This window comes from Larimichthys crocea, chromosome XXII (genome assembly GCF_000972845.2).
Source record: "Larimichthys crocea isolate SSNF chromosome XXII, L_crocea_2.0, whole genome shotgun sequence".
NCBI lineage: Eukaryota > Metazoa > Chordata > Actinopteri > Sciaenidae > Larimichthys > Larimichthys crocea.
The window spans coordinates 1,883,834-1,902,311 of record NC_040032.1 but is presented as its reverse complement, the minus strand read 5'-3'; the positions used below and the strand labels follow the sequence as shown (position 1 = coordinate 1,902,311).

At 39.2% G+C, this 18,478-nt stretch overlaps 2 protein-coding genes across 11 annotated transcripts in view; both read left to right on the top strand.

Moving 5' to 3' along the window:
* The window catches only part of LOC104925370 (neurexin-2-like), a 151,382-nt gene that overhangs the window by 86,501 nt on the left and 46,403 nt on the right, over positions 1–18,478 (top strand). The gene's annotated exons all lie outside the window — the stretch shown is intronic.
* Positions 13,797–15,777, top strand: LOC113744323 (piggyBac transposable element-derived protein 4-like). The gene is made up of 2 exons (XM_027273354.1): positions 13,797–14,590; positions 14,865–15,777. The coding sequence occupies exons 1-2, from the start codon at positions 13,978–13,980 to the stop codon at positions 15,653–15,655; spliced, it is 1,404 nt and encodes a 467-aa protein (XP_027129155.1). The 5' UTR covers positions 13,797–13,977; the 3' UTR covers positions 15,656–15,777.

Here is an 18,478-nt window from a genome sequence, read left to right as displayed (position 1 = left end):
CTTCACATTGAACCATCATCAGGCCAGAAGGTCAGCCTCCAGGCAACTGTAGCAAGGTTAGGACACACTGCGAGATCTCCAGGAAACCATACCTCTCTTTGAATCTCTTTTACAGACTGTATGTAATGATACGACACGTGACAGGGACTGTATCAGCTTGCACATTTGTCTCAGACTACTGTCTCTTTCTGCTCATCACACACACACAATCACTGCTTTTCCTTATCCTTAGAGACAAGAGGCAGGATACGTCCTAGATAGATCGCCAGTTCATCACAATGCTGACACCTAGAGACAAACAACCATTCACACTCACATTCATACTTAAAGACAATTTTAGCAATTAACCTGCATGTCTTTGGACTGTTGGAGGAAGCTGGAGTACCCAGAGAGAAGATACAAAGTCCAAACAGAAAGGCCACACCCAGCTGGGGAGTGGTTAGTTTTAACAATCATACCTGTAATACACAACATGTCACACCACATGTGAAAGGGACAACATACCTGTTTATTTCAGCTCCGAATGCAGACTGAAAGAGAACTTTTCATGTGCGTGCTCCACAGCACAACCGTGGTTCGAAGGTCAAAACATAAGACTACATCCATGTTTCATACAGTCGATGGACAGAACCCATCGTCACCATTAGAATGTCAGCTTTTCCTTTAAATGGTTTAATTCTGATGAAAGCAAGGCAGACTGCGCCCCATATGTCTGCTCTATTACTTAACTAAGACGTGACGTATAACTAAAAAAAACAAAATTTGTTAATAATATATTTAACACAATGGTACTACACTCTGAATCTGGGGGTGCTATGTTAGGTGGGATAGGCTTCCCGTGACCCTGATAAGGAGAAGTGGTTACAGAAAATGGGTGGCACTTTCTCAAAACGTCTGAATGGATTATACAGCATTATTGACAGAATTATTCAGTATCCAGAAGAATCTATTATTAAAGGGCTCTTGTGAATGTAATGTATGATGACGGTATGTACTAACTGTCATTTTAAAAAAGACAGTTTGTTTGGTAGTTTGACATTTTTGGAATTATTAATGGTTCTTTCTGTAGATCTATAACAAAAACAATTCTGTATGTGTGTAGTGCCAAAAAATAGCAACACACTCTACGTGTACTATAAAGTATGACAAAACTGGAAGAATAAATCCCATTTTTACTTTGACCTCCTCGATTATGAGTGCATCCCAAAGGCTATAAGGATAATCCAGGATTGAAGTTCAGACTTAATCTTGTGTCCCGGGACCGAGGCTCAAGAACACGCAGTGCTGTTCATAACATGGTGACCTACGGAAATAAACTTGACAGTGGTCCAGACTATACTTCAATTAAAGCAGACATGTCTTCAAGAGAATCTAATTTTGAGTTGAACGTGTTCAGCAGAGTTGAATGCTAGAAACCATCATTCTTATTTACATGTTAGTCGAGTAGATAGACTGTGATTAGAGGACATGCTTCTTAATCTTAAATCTCCCTTCTACCTCCTCTAGGGATGGATATTGTTTAGATGATATAATAAATCGTATCCATACAGTTAATTGATCTGGTACTTCATCTTATTGGTTATTTTATGTAGAAAAAAAAAGAAGATACAGCAGGTTGGTAAATTATAATATATAATTATATAGAATTAAATGAGGCTCTGAGTGTTCTAACAGTTTGGATGATGCTGCAGCTATTTCACTTTGAATTTATGAACACTTATATACTATATCTAAACAATCAGATGGCTGATGGTTACTTTTAATTATTAACCCATGTATAATTTAGTCCACCCTGTGAGGGCATTAGGCTCTTAGCACATATACGTAAGAGGTGAGTAGTGCAAAGAGAGATGAGCTACAAGCAGATAATAATAAACCATGCATTGCTCCGCATACAGTAGATTTGATGTGCTGCTCCAGATGTTTGTGTTTCCTCATTTATTCCCCACCATTTCACAATCCCAGCTACTCAAACTAAATTCAGTCAAGTTTGTGGAAATTGGTTCATTAATTAAGCCACTTTGTAGAAATAATCATTTGATGGCTCTCTATGTTTGACTGCACGAAATACACGCGGGAGTTAATCATACCCTCTTTCATGATTAACTCATGCATGTGTGGAGTGAGTGTACTGTATGTTTCACCCTTTGGTGATTCTCTACAATAAACTTCAGCAGGGTCAAGTCCAAGTCCTAACTCTTCTTAATATCACATACATGTAATAATATCACAACCACCTGACCCTTTATGTCATCCTCCACTTACCTGCTGCATATAGAAATGATTGTGTCTATTTAGCTCTTTGTGTAGAATTAACTCAATTCTAAACACCATAAGACCTCTGAAAGCAGTTTGTTGGCTTTTCCCCAACTGGTAGCTCACCTGGTAGAGCGTGCGCCCCATGTACTAAGGTCCTTGCCGCAGTGGCCTGGATTAAATTCCAACTCTGGCCCTTTGCTGTATGTCATATCCCCTCTCTTCAGCTGTCAGTATTGAAAAATGCATAAAAGGCCCCAAAAAGTAATTAAAAAAAAGACAGAGGGGGATCACAGACTCTTCTTCTCAGGGCCATCTTGTTTACAGTATGCTTTTTCAGATGACAATCGTTAACTAACTTTGGAAATGTGTCTCTAATTCATCCTCATCTTCATGATTTCAGTGAGCATGGCTACACACAGTCATCCAGCAAATTAATGTCTTCCAGATTGAGCCAGCATACATCAGCCAATCTTTGATACATGCATCTATTTCTCAGTTTTTTGCAATTTGCTGTGAGATGTGAGGTGCGTGTACTAAAGAGTGAGATCGATAAAAGTCTCCATGACAGCTTGTGGTAGATGGCCATGCATGGATGACTTGCCTTCACCAGCATCTAACCGCCTGTGTTTGTCAGCTTTGTTTAGCATAGACTTAGTGTATTCCATAAATGATCATCTCGGCCAAATCTCAGCTCTGTGTGAGTCACATGGACAGCCGAGCACTGCTGGCACAGCTTCCCACAGCTACATGAGACAGATCCAGAGGCAAAAAATCTTGAGTGTTGTGTAAATGAAGACCAGGGCTAGGTTTTGAAAGAAAAGCTGATTCCATCTTTGTAATTCTTTGCCAAACACAGTGGAATCCACCACAAGTCAATGTCTGACCGCTGCATTTTTACAGCTTTTTAGCCTTTTAGACACAAAACTGTTGACATTTACAATTCAGTTCCATTCAGTTAATTGCACGGTGGTGCAGTGCCTCACAGCAAGGAGATGGGTTTTCTCCGGGTACTCTGGCTTCCTCCCATAGTCCAAAGACATGCACTTAACAGGTTAATTGGTGACTCTAAATTGCCCATAGGTGTGAATGTGAGTGTGAATGGTTGTTCATCTCTATGTGCCCGTGATAAACTGGTGACTTGTCCAGATTGTACCGTGTCTCTCACCCTGAATCAGCTGGGATAGGCTAAAGCCTCACCATGACCCTGATGAAGATAAGCGGTTAGGATGGATGGATGGATGGATGGATGGAAAGATGGAAACATTTTAAAACTTATAAGAATAGAAAATCTAGTAAATAATATGGTTGTTATGAAAGTCAATAAATTCATATTAAATAAAAGTTAATACGTAAGCCAGAAAAGTATTTTAAGGTGCAGTCTCAGTGTCCTCATTTAAAACCTAAGCAGCCTGAGGATAGAAACTCTTCTTGCCTCTCAGCGTTGACCTGGTAGTCTGAAACTTTGTTCCCCATAGCAGCACTGAGAAGAGGCCGTTACCTTGTCTTGTTTTCCTGGACACAGGAATGACGGTGGACTTTTTGGAGCATGTACGCATGACAGACTGAGCCAAGGGCAGGTTGAATATCTTTGTGAACACTGGCACAAAGTTTGAGAACCTGCCCACTGATACCATCTTGTCCTGCTGCCTTCCTGGTGTTCACTCTCCTGACGTCATGCTCCGAAATAGTAATAGAAGTGAAGGTGCTCCCTCCCGTTCAATAACCTCTGCTTCAGCTGTTTTTGCTCATTGGCTGCTGGCTGGCCTCAAAGTGAGCATAAAAGTTGTTAAGCCCAACTTCTAGAGACACACCAGCATTTAACAAAACACCTGAGGGAATAATACCCTTGGGCCCATGGTGCTTTCAGTTTCTCACATGTTGTTTTATGTGTTTTATTTTAAAAGTCTTTCTCTAAATACCAGTAAAAACACTAGTGAGTAACCTAAGAACTAATCTGTAATTTCATTTTCATCATAATATTGACAGTTTTTAGATATCACTACCAGACCAGATTCATATTTAATTGAATCTGGTAATTCAGTATTCAGTAGCAGTAGTTAATTTTTTAATTTTTAATCTATTCAGCCATGTTTGAGAAGCAATTATGTTGAGAGATTCATAGCGACGCTGGCATTCTGTCTATTAAGCTGTTAAAGGATGAATGTAGTTGCATGTGCAAAGAAACCGAAGAAAACTGATTATTGTGTTATACCAACTGTGAACATTAGAATCTCAGACACTGAATAGGAGATTTGAGTTTTTGTGACCCAGTTTTATTAGATAAATAGAAATGGTCGAGCACAAAAACGAAGGAAATACTGCTCCCATCAATGTGCTGAACTGAAAGCACAACATTTACTGCAGTTTGTGGTTGGTATTTAAAAGAGCACAGACGTTCAACCACAAACAGACAAAGAGAACCACCAATCATTCCTCTCCTTCAAATGTCAGAGAAAAAAAAGGAAAGAATCATTACTGGATGAAATAGTGATAACATGACAAAGCATGTGTTGTATTCAGATTATATTACCTGACCAGTTGATGGTATTTCATTAATGATGCATGCAAAACAACTCCTCTCACTCCCACTCCCACCATGTGAGAAGGAGCACTACCACAGGTCCTTCATTCCAACAGCCAGTCACACCACACCAGCATGACTAAATCTTTATTCTATATATTTCTTATTTGTAAGTAATTTTCTATACACCTTGTGTACATGAGCTGCTGTGATAAATACATTTTCCCAGGGTGGGATCATTAAAGTCTGTCGTATCTTATCTTAAATCACAGATTTCTAATAAAGAAGAAATCATCAACAACAAGAAATCATTCCCTATACCAGTGCCTCAGCACTTTCTAATATTCAATTTGTGTCACAGTATACATCACCTCAACGTGGAGATCAAAATAAAATTATTATTTAGTATTTCATTTATATATATATATATAAATAAATACACATCAGACACATCACTAAAGTTTAAGTACAACGCTCTTCCTCAAGGGCCTTGTGCTCAAAATGTCACTTCTCTGTCGGAGCTCTGTAGCTGTGTGGACTATTGATTCATTTAAAGTCACCAAGCTTGAGTTTCCACTTTTAGCTCTATTGACATAACACAGGGTTAGAACAGGAGAGCAACAGAGTAAATACATTATTTGAGATGCGGAACCTTTCATAACAATAAGTATTACTAATCTATCTATCTATCTATCTATCTATCTATCTATCTATCTATCTATCTATCTATCTATCTATCTATCTATCTATCTATCTATCTATCTATCTAAACTTTGTTCAGATTTAGTGTTTAATCAAGTGTACACTTGATTATATTAGTGTTCCTTTTGGTTCCAACAAGCAGAAAAATGTGGGACGTGTTACTCAGATGTTACTGATGGCCATGTTGTGATGTCTAAATGCCAGCGGTACACTGTGGGTTTCAATTGTATTGCACTTCTGGCCAGATCCAAAAGAGGCAGCAAGGCACTAGAGTAAGATGTTACATCACCTCTGTGTGTAGGAACACAGTGTGTGAACAATTTCTAGAAAGAAGCAAATTCAAGAATCACAGTTTCAGTGGTCTCTTCATTGTAACTGAATGGTGTTTCTCTTCCCCAAGGTTAAATCTGTGATCAGACACTGCTGATCTACTAAAAGCAGATGAAAGCTGTAAGAAGCTGTGAATACAAAATGGGATCAATAGAACTAGTAACCCTTTCATATTTCATATAACAGTGAGTCATTTGCTTCAGTTGTATATACAGTATACAAAAACATTGCACGATGGAGTAACACATTTATGGAAAGCAAACTGAATTTAATATGAGATTTATGTATCTTTTATTTTTATTTTACAATTACTGTATAAGCTCGCCGAGCTGCTAGCGTAGCTGTTGACTTGTTATTTTCAGGGTAAAGACTTAAGTATACAGTACACAAAGTACACAGCGTCTTAATGCTCTCATTATCCTCAAGAATTAGTAAGAACGACCATTAATTAGTACTTTACAAATAAACCTGCTCACTTTGTTTCGAGTCACTCGACATTGCTTCCGCGACCTCTTGCAACATTTGGGTAAGGTGTCACAGATCAGGATAATTTAATGCGAGCTGATGGCTCATTAGAATGCAAACAGACACAGGCTGTGCTAAGCTATGTTTAACAGATTGGAAAATACAAGCCGCTGCCAGTTTCACTCAGATATGCGACAAGTTATTTCGTGATTAGTTATGGTCTCTTATGACTCACACTGCAAACACTGACTGCTGGAGAGGGAATCTTGCCAATGTCACACCGACTAACAGTGTTAGAAACACACTTTGTCCAATGAGAATTTCAAACTACAGTTAGGCTGTGTGAGATTGGATGTTAGAGGATGTAACGTAAGGTCTCTCTGCAGCTGTGTGAGTAGTTTGCATACTCATCTTATGTGATCACTCGGAACAACTTTCTGTTGGTCTGCAGTCCTTCCCACTAAAGGGTCAAATGGACCCAAAACATGGCAGCAAAATGTCACAGAGCCACCAGATGCCCTAACTGTAGGGGTCTGACGTTCAGGCTGCACCACTCTCTTGATGTACAACACATGCACTCACCCACTTGTTGAGGGTAATGTTACGAGTGACTCATCTGACCATATCACTACTTTTTCCCATCCAATTTGGGGCACCGCAGCTCGACTCCAATATCCTGTCTGTGTGATCGTTCTGACATTCTGATCATGTCCTGCTTTGACATTCTCAGTCACCTGCAGAAGTGCCACTCTTCTGTTCTTCCTCATGTATCTCTCTAATGCACGAGCGTCGTCATCATCAAATGCGCACTCCACAATTTCAGACCCTATTTACTGATGTCTTTCCCACACTTTACATCTAAATGCAAATGCCACTATGTTCTCTATTCCCATTGAAACACTAGCCAGATGTCTTTGACTGAAGCTGCTGCCATCCGTGCCACCCAACAATGAACCTCTTTCAAAGTCACTTAGATCTTTTCCTCTTGCCATCACGATACAAAATCAGAATAAGCTCAGCATGTTTACCATGCAGTGCACCTGTGTGCATCTGCATTCATTATCTTTCTCCACTCATTTATTCATGTTTTATCATTTATTTAATTACCTTAACTGTTATTGTTAATTATTATTATTATTATTATTAAAGGCATCTCAGGTCTCATAATGTGGTAACAGAAAGAGAACTTTGGCATTATGTAAATTAATTACATCAGTATCCTTCCACAGCTAAATTAAACACACTTGATTGTTCAGGTAAATCACTTCTATTCCTGATCAAAGGAATAGAAGTGATTTGTCTCAAATAAGGTTTATTCTGTAATACTAAAATCAAGCAAGACAATTCCTGGCAGAAAAAAAATGTTGTATTGGCATGAAACCGGCATTGAGTGAGAGCACTCATTTGTGGATATCCTCATTTCTGTGCCATCGTATTAAACGTCTGCATTGTTAGGTAAGTGACTCTATTTTGTAGTGGAACTCGACATCTTGTTAACATCCTCGACAGCTCCTTCAAGCAGAAAAGGATTATTTGATTATAGAGCTGTGCCTCGAATGCCTGGTTGCATACCTACAGTATGCCCTTAAATGGAAAACGTTTAAAAACATCTGGATTTTGCCTTAGAGAATAAGAAACAGTGTTATGTTTGCAGAGACCACGCAAGTGCTAGAACAAAAGTGCAATTCGCATTAAGAAAGTGTGTATTTTAAATTGTATTTTAAAGTCTATCATTGACCATTCACCTTTTCCTAGCCAAGATTATGTGAACTTGAACTTGAGAACTTGGTTTATGGGACAGTTACAGACAATTACAAGTTAGGATTTACCTATAAGGTTTGCTGAGTATGCATGTGGAGGCACATTCTAATTCCAGTTGTAAACAGGGCCTCTGTCCTCATGAATAAGGATAAAAACAACAACGTGTTTTTCCATTATATAAATAAATTAATTGATTAATTTAAATTTCTTTTTTATTATATTCTCCAAGCTCCATCTCACTTCATGTGTCAGAAGAAGAAGAAGGGGAAAAGTGTATTTTGCAGCATGATAAGCAAACAATAAAAAACGAAAAATTCCCTACTAGGAAGGCTGTATATCAGCCTGAAATAGCCTTGGTGTGATGACCGATTTAAACAGCCATAGGCAGTTTCAGACTCCATAATAACAAAGATAAGAGCTGGTCAGAAGGCTGAATCTGGAGCAAGAACAAGAGTGTCACATCCATAGAGTATCCAATTGCATCTGAGAGGAGAGTTTATTTTTTATACTTTCTTTCTTTTCCAACAGGCCGTTTGTTAAAGAGGAGATTTGGAAATAGTATTCATATAAAAGCTATTTATTAAAAGAATGCTCTTTCAAAATTGCTTCGTCACTAACCAAAGACATAACTGCAATCATAATACGCCTGCAGGTGAAGTAACCAAGAGCACATATAATTATGGCAATAAATGGTGTAAAAGTGGGGTCAGAGGCTTGCCAAGAGGCTCAGTGCTTCTGCACACAATGAGTGCTGTGGGTGTGTGGAGATAAATTGTTTCACATTGGCAGTTAGTGCCTCTGTTCATTCTGCCATTTCTAGGATGATATTCACCAAGACGCCGTCCAGTTTTGGGTATAACATTATTCAAACCATGATTGGACAGCTCCCGCCCTGCTGTGACTGTCCCTCTGTGCCCCACTCTGCATGGGAATATGGTGGGTTTCACTTGAGACCCAGACCACGCAGCAGCTGAGCCTCAGATGAATGCTAGTCTATGTCGGCTCCCGGGGGGGGGGGGGGGGGCTTCCCAGTCCCTACTGCAGGGGCTGTGTGAGAGGAGAAAGGTTACATTCAGTTTACATCATAAAGGCTAGACACGCACACAGATGCCTTAAGATGCATAGCCTGCCTCTCTCTGGCTTCGTTTTGTGTCTTTCTGTCACTCTTAGCGCTCACAGACTCATGACACACTCACTTATACATCATTCACTCGCTGTTCCCCTCACAAAGTCGCAGCGTTCATTCTGTTTGGCGCGCGATAGATTATAACCCACTCTAATGTAGAATTCAGTGAAGAGACAGTGCATGCGATGCAGCTCTGTCATTCAGGTTGTGATTCATCATCATCATCATTTCAAACTCAACATAGCATCAGCAACTACTGCTTACAGATATGACATCGTTACTGTTTGATTATATCATTTTGGATAATCCCTCGTTATAAAACAGATCTGAGATTCATCTTTGCTTTTTAAAAGGAACATGACATGATTTACAGAAGACACATTATATGTGCTTAGGGTTAGACATGCATTGAAACTACAAAATTATTTCATATTTTATCAGGACAAAGTCAACGTACTCAACCTAATCTAACAAAGATATGACCATGAACACACAAGATCCATAACACGTTAATGAATATCCTTTAAATAGCAGCTCACCTTCGTAGCTGTGTTTGTACTGGTCATATAGTCACCTTAAAATACAGTCCTTCTTCTCATTACCATGTAATTGAGATATAAATAAATAAATAAGTTAATTAATTAAGTCATTACAATTACATACTATATTAGGAAGGTAGGTACATTTAGTACTGTAAAGGTTTTTTTTTTCCGGTGTGCCCCATGCAAAGTGATGTCACCTTGGGTTATTGCTGTACATACTGATATACAATACAATACAATACATCTCTCTTGAAATATTTCAACATAAGATGGATTTCTGCACTTGAGATGACAACCGTGGTCTTTTCTTGTCTTCAGCTGCCAAAGCTGCTTCTATGGCCTGATAAACGTATCACGTACTGATCCTTCAACTTCTGTAACCTATTAAAAGTCACAATACATACAGCAGGTCATTCGCATTACGACCATGTTGTGTGTAGCAGTGATGGTCAAATCTGTTGGAACTAGCCCTTGTGATTTTCCATGTGATGGGCGCCATCCCCACTCTGTTGTCTGATCCTAATCATTCATAGTTTGGCTTAGAAATAACTTTAAATTTCAGCAGATACGAGGCAAGGCATGTTTATTATTTCAAAGCCAATGTGGCAATTTGGCTTAACATTACTATTTATTATTATTTATTATTATCATGGCTCAGTGCAAAGCTAGACCGCCCTGTCAGTTTCTCCATTATTTTTCTGCATCATGGAATGTGCAATAGTGCTCCCTCATCTAGGGCTTGCAACCGCACTGCAACTATAGCTGCATGTACACTAGCTAGAGTTAGTTTATAGCAGAGTAATGCTGTCGGCTGGATTGAATAATAAGAAAGCATTGCATTGCTTTGCATTTGATATACATTATATATGCTTTGCAAATGCACTGGTGAGCTCTGTCTTCCTATTGTATATCTCTCCGGCACATACAAAAATGCCCTCTGTTCCCTGCCTTTTTATTTCTCTCAGTATTCCCCTTCTCTATGTCACCTCCTCTTTCTTCATGCCTCACTCTCTGGTCACCGTACAACAAAGCACCAGTCTCTGCATGCTCAGCAAAACAAAACCTTTACATTTTCTTCTTTGCTCCCAATTCGTTTTGATAGATTGTTCACTCACTTTCCTCAGTGTTCAATGAATAATAAAAAGATCTGCTAACCTCCCTTCCTATAGTGAAGTAAGATACTTTCCCTTATACATGTTTCCCAGATGCCCCTGTAATGCACATAATGATTAATGACATATATGTTTTCATGTCTGTCTTCAATACACAGTGGACACTGCTGTGTGACCAGTGGTCCACATTCACATAACTATGGGAATATAACAGAATGCTGGTCTGTAGGGATGGGATCCAAGAACCAGTTCAAGCTGAGAACTGGTTCTAAATTGTCTGATTCAGCAGAATCGTATCCCTCTGAGCTTGTTTATTGATTTTGATCAACGCTGACATGATTTTCTGACAGTTGCATTGCAAAAATGACATCGAACTCATGCACCCATGCTGCTGGAAAGCTGCAACAAGGAGGAGTCATAGCGGAGAGGTAGAAATGATCCAAAGTGTGGCTTCATTGCGGTTCACAACAACGCAATTTGCAACTTGTAACATCTGTGAAATGATACATTTCAGGATGTGAAAAGACAAGAAACACGCATGCATCTGCTATGCATGATATGCATTATTCATGTAAGAATCAATCACAGGTTGTAGAATTGTGTTACATATTTTCGCCTCTGTATTGTGTGCATGATAAACTAATGACCAGAATGACCAAAGGACTTTCACACCCTAACTTGATGACTCGACGTTTGGTGAGTTTGTTCACCATGGATCAGGATCAGCTCACCAAACCCACCCTCCACCCTAAATCAACATACACTGCGATGCGATCAGTAAATAAACAGGGCAGGACATTGCTGGCAAGGCTACACAATCCTCTAATTGTGTTATTGATTGAAAAATGTTTGGTATGTTGCACAGAGGCTACAGTGGTATCTCTATTGTTTGGCAGGGTACAGCAAGATGGTTGCTAACCAAGCTTTAGCAGCATTTAGATTGCTATTGTGTTATATGTGGTTGCTTGTGTTGCTAGGGAGTACTGTTAGAGAAATGCATTGTTCACTTTCCCTCCCCTATCAGGCTCAGGATATCCCTTTAGTCTGCCAACTCGTCCATGAAAACAGACAAACGGGTTAGGGTGTGTTGGCTGGAACAAGACAAGCTTTGAAGGCTCTAGCACTATAGAGAGAGGCTAATGGAGCATCTTAATAGTGGTTTAACAAGTTGTTGTTTATTTCTCCTCCGCACCTCTCCTTGTTGGGGTAATGCCCATCACCTTGTTAAGCGCAATACAAATGTAATTTATTTATAAGTTATGTTATTTAAAACACTCATGAACATATGTGATGATCACAGGTTGCAATCTTTGATTTACATCAAGTGCAATGCAAACTTTTTATTCACAAGTTAACAAAAGTATTTGTTTAGTCTATGGATAAGGGCCAGTGAGCTTCACTTTAATTCCCTGGGAGCCTGCCCTGTGTTGAGGGGAAGTAAAGGAGGACATGACAAATGAATATCGAAACTCACCAAAGGCCTGTGTCCAAAATCACACCCTATTTGCTACCTGTCTTATCCTCTGAGATGTGTCAATGGCTGCTTGTGCTCTTCTTCTTTCTGCTAAAAAGTTCAGTACATCACATGTATGGATGCAGAAATATTAAATTGTAAGACAATTCTACAACCAGTGATATAGTGTTTTAAAGGCACCAAAAGGGTCAGAAAAATCTCTATTCACTGCTCATTTCAGAGCAAACTAATGAGAGTTTGGGGCACATCGAAAGAGTGAACAACACACTGCACACAGCCCAAGGTTTGAATGTTAAAGCACCGTGGCAAGAAACAGAGAGACTGTGTTTAACCCTTTGATGCATAACATGGGTCAAAAGTGACCCGGCTGAGTTTTTATTTTTGATATCTTTACAATAAATTAATCTCATCATTCAGTAGTCAAGGTATTCCTCAATTAACTTGTTTTAGACCATTATACATGATTATTTAATTTTTTCCTTTCTTACTTTTTGAATAAAAAACGTTTTTGTATCACTACCCCTCTAATGCACAACATGGGTCCAAAATGACCCATATCTATTTTCTATGTTATTTCCTGTATGGCTCAGTGTTTCTATGATAGATCTTTGAAATAAATTAATTTTATCATTTACTCTTCCAAGTATCCAGTAAATATCTTGTTTTTGTTTACCACAAATAATAATTTTCATTTTTCCATTCTTACCGTATGGACAAGCACAGCTTTTGTATTTCTACCTCAACTTTACACACATGGGTCAGAAACGACCCACATGCATTTGCTAGCTTTAGCATTTGGCGGGAAAAGACAGTTCACAGCTCAGCACAGAGCCCATCTCTCTCTCTCTCTCTCAATACATGTAAGTATTGTTTTTCAATTATTCTAACATTACCTCAAAACATATTTGATTACAATTGTGAACTGTACATAATTTTTGATAAGGTTTAGCTTACTTTGAGAGTGAGTACATTATTTGTTAGAAAGTTACAAGTTATTATTAGCTAGCTAGTGGTTCTTGCTATTGGTGGTGGTGGAGGTGGTGGGGGGGTGCTGACAGATTTATCTAATAAGATAATAAGAAATACATAATAAGTCGATTGCTAGGCTACTTAGAAAAGTAGTTAGCTAAATAATTAGTTAGTAGTAGTTACTTAGCCAAGTCAGCAAAATAAAACTATATGTATGTGTATGTATATTGATGTGCATCTGAAAATATTATTGTGCTTGTGATTTTCTTTATCCAGAGTATGGCTGTTCACAGATTTACTGTTGAGGAGGTTGTAGAACTGCTGCAGCAAGAGCCAGATGAAGATGAGGATGCAATTTTTACAGATTTAGAGTCTGACATTTCTGATGATGATGACCCAGAATATTTGCCACAGGATCAAGCTGGAGTTGTCGGGGTGTCTGGAATTCCAGCTTTCCTGCATGAAGAAGAGTCCTCTCAAGATTCAGAAGACCAGCTTTCCTGCATGAAGAAGAGTCCTCTCAAGATTCAGAAGACTCATCTGATAAATCCTCTGAAGAGGAAACTCAGACCCAGTCCAGTAGGCTGAGTAAAAAAGGATCATACTGGAATGAGAATCCCCCCACTCATGGCAGAACACGCAGCCACAACATTCTCAGGAGCTGTCCAGGCCCCCCCCCTGGATCAACAGCTGTTTCGCCAAAAGATGCCTGGGATATGTTCATGAGCAACAACATCATTGAGGAGGTTCTAAAATGCACCAACTTAGAGGGACGAAGAGCAGCAGCCACATCAAAAGGGAAAGAGTGGCGAAGCATTGATAAAGCAGAATTCATGGCCTTTATCGGTTTGACCCTCATTGCAGGGGGGGAGAAGAGCTGGGATGTGGCCTTGCGGGAGCTGTTTGTGGATCAGCTGCAAAATCCCATTTACAAGGCCACCATGGGGGTGAAGCGATATGAAGATATCCGCCGTGTTATACGGTTTGACGACAAGAGGACCAGGGCTCTGCGACTGGAAACAGATCACATGGCGGCATTTAGGTATGTGTGGGACTGTTTCCTAGCCAACTGCAGAAGACAGTTCATCCCCAGTGACTGTGTCACCATAGATGAGCAGCTCGTGCCATTCCGAGGCAGGTGCAAGTTCCGCCAGTACATGCCTAGCAAGCCTGCAAAATATGGAATAAAAATCTTCTGGATGTGCGACGCTAGGGTACCTTATGCAATTGATGGAACTGTCTATACAGGAAGACAGCCAGGAGAGGAGGTTCAGAGGAACTTAGGAGAGAATGTTGTCCAACAATTGTGCAGTGGAATCAGACAGACAGGTGAATATACAGTACAACAGAGAAAGTAATAAATATACTACTACTACTACTACTACTACTACTACTACTAATAATAATCATAATCATAATAAATATAATAGTAAGTAATAAATATAAGTTTTAGCACAATGCTTACATAATTTTTCCTAACCTTTCATGTGTATTTTATATTTTTATTAGATTTTTTTATAAGCAGAATAGAATAACATGCAATTCAACAGACTTAGGTGTGAATTTAGCTATATATTTTTACAATCTTTTCCCTCTCTCATAGGTCGCAATATCACAATGGACAACTTCTTCACCAGTGTCCCTCTAGCTGAGAAGCTCCTCGAGAAGAACCTGACCATTGTTGGCACTCTTCGCCAGAACAAGCCGGACATACCACCTATCATGAAGCCATCTAAATCACGGGAGATTCATAGCTCAGAATTTGGATTTAATGGCAACATGACCATGGTGAGCTATGTGCAGAAGAAGGGAAAAGCTGTTGTCCTCCTGAGCACCATGCACGATGACAGAGCAGTGGATGAAAGCAGTCAAAAGAAGAAACCAGAAGTGATCCAATACTACAATAAAACAAAAGGAGGTGTGGACACAATGGATCAGATGGTGAGCAACTATTCATGTCAGCGGAGAACACGGAGGTGGCCCATGGTTCTCTGGTACAATATGCTGGATGTTGCCACCCTCAATGCCTACACCAGCTTCACTGCACAACACCCTGGTTATATGGGTGGTGTCAGCAATGCACGTCGGCTTTTCATTAAAGAGCTGGGCAAAGAACTTGTCATGCCACATATGAAGAGGCGCATGGAGGGCACGCCCAAACTCCAAAAGCATATCATCGAGGCAATGGGAAGATGTGGGTTAAAAAAACAAAACCCAGCCACCACCCAGCCACAAGAAAGCACCAGACAGGAGGGCCAAAGGAAGAGGAAGAGGTGCGCAATCTGCCCAGTTTCCAGAGACAGAAAAGTCAGTAGCTGGTGTTCCCAGTGCACCAGGCCTGTGTGCAAGGAGCACAAACATCAAATCATAATGTGTGAGGCATGTAAAAATTGAGGTGGCAGTTTGTGTTCTAGTGATGTGCCACATTTCACCAGTTTACAGTTGTCAAACTTATGTTATATTGTGTTATCAGAGTTATGTGTGACAAAATGAAAATAAACATGTTGAAAGTATTAAATACATAAATGTTTGGTTCTATTCACTGCTAAAATAATTACTTTAAACTAATTATTATTATAGTATTAAGTCATTTAATTTTAAAACACACTTGGATGAATGGGTCATTTTTGACCCATGTGTGTAAATTTGATGTAGCATTATAAAAACAATTTTTGTACATAAAGTATGAAAGGAAACATGGAAATAATGATCTGTGGTAATCAACAACAAGACATTTAAACAATACTTGAAATATTCAATCATAAAATAAATGGATTTCAAAAGATAGAACAAAGAAAAACTCAGCCAGGATGAAATAACCTGGAAAATGAATGTGGGTCATTTTTGACCCATGTTGTGCATTAGAAGGGGTGTGGATATGTTGCGCATCAAAGGGTTAAGTGTTTCTCTCTGTGCTCCTCCAGTGGCCAAATGCAGTTATGACAATATTAATATGACCCAAGGCAGATATGTTCTGAAATTTCCAAAATTAATTATTCCAGCAAAATACAAGAGGAAATGATTGAGATAATAAATGGCATGTTCCACCCTGAGATTTTATTTGGAGACGCAGTCTGATTGTTGTTTCAGGTTGGTTCTGGTGAATCTGTCCTATGATGACCTGTCCTCTGTCATATGATCCTTATGATTAGCACTGATAATGAAGAGGTGTAATTGTTGTGTGAGGTGATATTATTATTATCACTACTGATAACTGATGACTCTGTTTTGCAGTTCTTTAATGCTATTCAATGTAATCTTGGATGTCTTGGACCCTCTCCTCTGGAATGGGGATTGTGAGACAGTGCTGATGAAATACTGAGCAGACAAATCTTTTATGAAATAGTTATTGCTCACTACAAGCACAAGTACAAATAACGCTGCTGGTTTGAATGTCGTCATGGATCAGTGATTAACGTTTGATGTTTAGTAAAATGTGGGAGAAACGGTATTATACAATCTGGCTTCGATTCACCACTTCACCATCTGTGACACCAGTTTCCAGTCTCCAAAATGTTTGCACATATGGATCAGTTTACACACAGGTGGATGCATTCTCCCTTCAACCAGAACTTTTGCATGTGCTGGGCCGATGTGAACCTTTTCAAATCAGTTTGGTATTAAGTCGAAGATCAGACCTGACTAGTAACTCCTAAATGTGGAACATAATAAGAGCTGTGGCTGAGAGTGAAGTCCACAATACGTTTCTGCAAATGTTTCAAAATTAAAGCCTTTTTAAGAAATAAAATAAAACATTGTGAAGATGGTGGGTGGAAGCTGCAGGAGCTTAAGTGGTTGCAGTGAATATCACAGTATTCAAATGTAAGTTGTGTGTAACCCACACAGGTTACTGGAGTGCAGTCCTCTACTCCACCAGAGGGTGGCGCATACGCCACTGTGAATCAATTAAGAGACACTCGCGCTTTCTTTCTTCCACTGGAGACATTGCCAAAGACTGGTATGAAAATATCCTCTGAGGGATAGAAAACAATAAAATCCCATACCAAGTGAATTAATAAATAATACATTTAAATATGTATATTGTTTGTTTGGTTGAAAAGCTGTGAGAAAGAGAGAGCAGAGCTGCACAAATTTGCGTGTTCACCAAGATAGCTCCGGTAAGGATGCTAATGCTGTGTCATGCTAACTGTGCTAGCGTCATTATACCGTATTGTACTGTTCTTATTTAAATTCTTATAAAACCAATCAGAGTTGTGACCCTAATGTTTAGTGTTTGGTATCATATAGACACGGATTCAGATTGTTTCATGTGGTTTTAAATGTTTATAAAAGATTGCTAATCGCGCTAGCCGCATGCTAATCGCGCTAGCCACATGCTAATCGCTAGCATGTAAATGTGAATTTGCTTTGGTTACCTCTGCTGCTAACTCAGCTAAGTCACCTCTGTAACAGTAATTACCCTTTTGTTTATCACAGTTAAGACGATGGTGATTTAGTTCATTTAATTGCCAATATATGTTTAATATAAATATGAGAAATAGAAGTTCATCTTAACTGTTAATAAAATGAACATATTAAAATGTGATGGTTAAAATGTTATTAAGATGCATAAATAGGCTTAAAAGGTTAAAAACATAAATATAGATATATATAATATCTATATAACTTTCATAATCTCATTTCTATGCTGTGAGATGGAAGTACATGGTTGACTGATTGAATAATTGTCCATTGGAAGTGACGTATCTTAAGTGATGTGATGTGTATCTATTCATTTACATAATGATTAGAATATTTATATCCTTTACAAATGGTTATTACTTGATTTGACATTTAAATGATAGCGATAACTTGATTGGATTTAATGATAACCCTCTGCTTGCGTAGGCAATGACACGCAGCTGTCCCTCCTGCTCCTGATATAAGGCTGGTCCGAGGCCAGTGGAACTTGCGTCCGTGTGGAGGATGTAAGGCAGTGCAGGATTTGCGAAGGCCAGAATTGGAGACGTTGTCAACTTGTCTATGATCATTTCAAATGCTTGTTGGCAGGCGGGGGTCCAACGGCTTAGGAACGGTTCTTTGGGGTGGTAGTACTGGCGACTCCTTTCCTTGGACTTGGAGTCCTTCCCAGGAGGCGGGTAGCCAGATGTTAAGTCATTCAGAGGTTTCACTATACTTGAATAGCCTTTAATGAACTTCCTGTAATAGCCACAGAATCCGAGAAAGGCTTTCAGCTCTTTTAGATGCTGCGGGGCT

What these genes read in the sequence shown, in the direction of transcription:
- LOC113744323 (XM_027273354.1), top strand. Translation starts at nt 13,978, where the DNA reads ATGTTCATGAGCAACAACATCATTGAGGAGGTTCTAAAATGCACCAAC. An exon ending in CAGTGGAATCAGACAGACAG is followed by an intron (nt 14,591 to 14,864) that starts GTGAATATACAG and finishes CCTCTCTCATAG; the next exon opens with GTCGCAATATCACAATGGAC.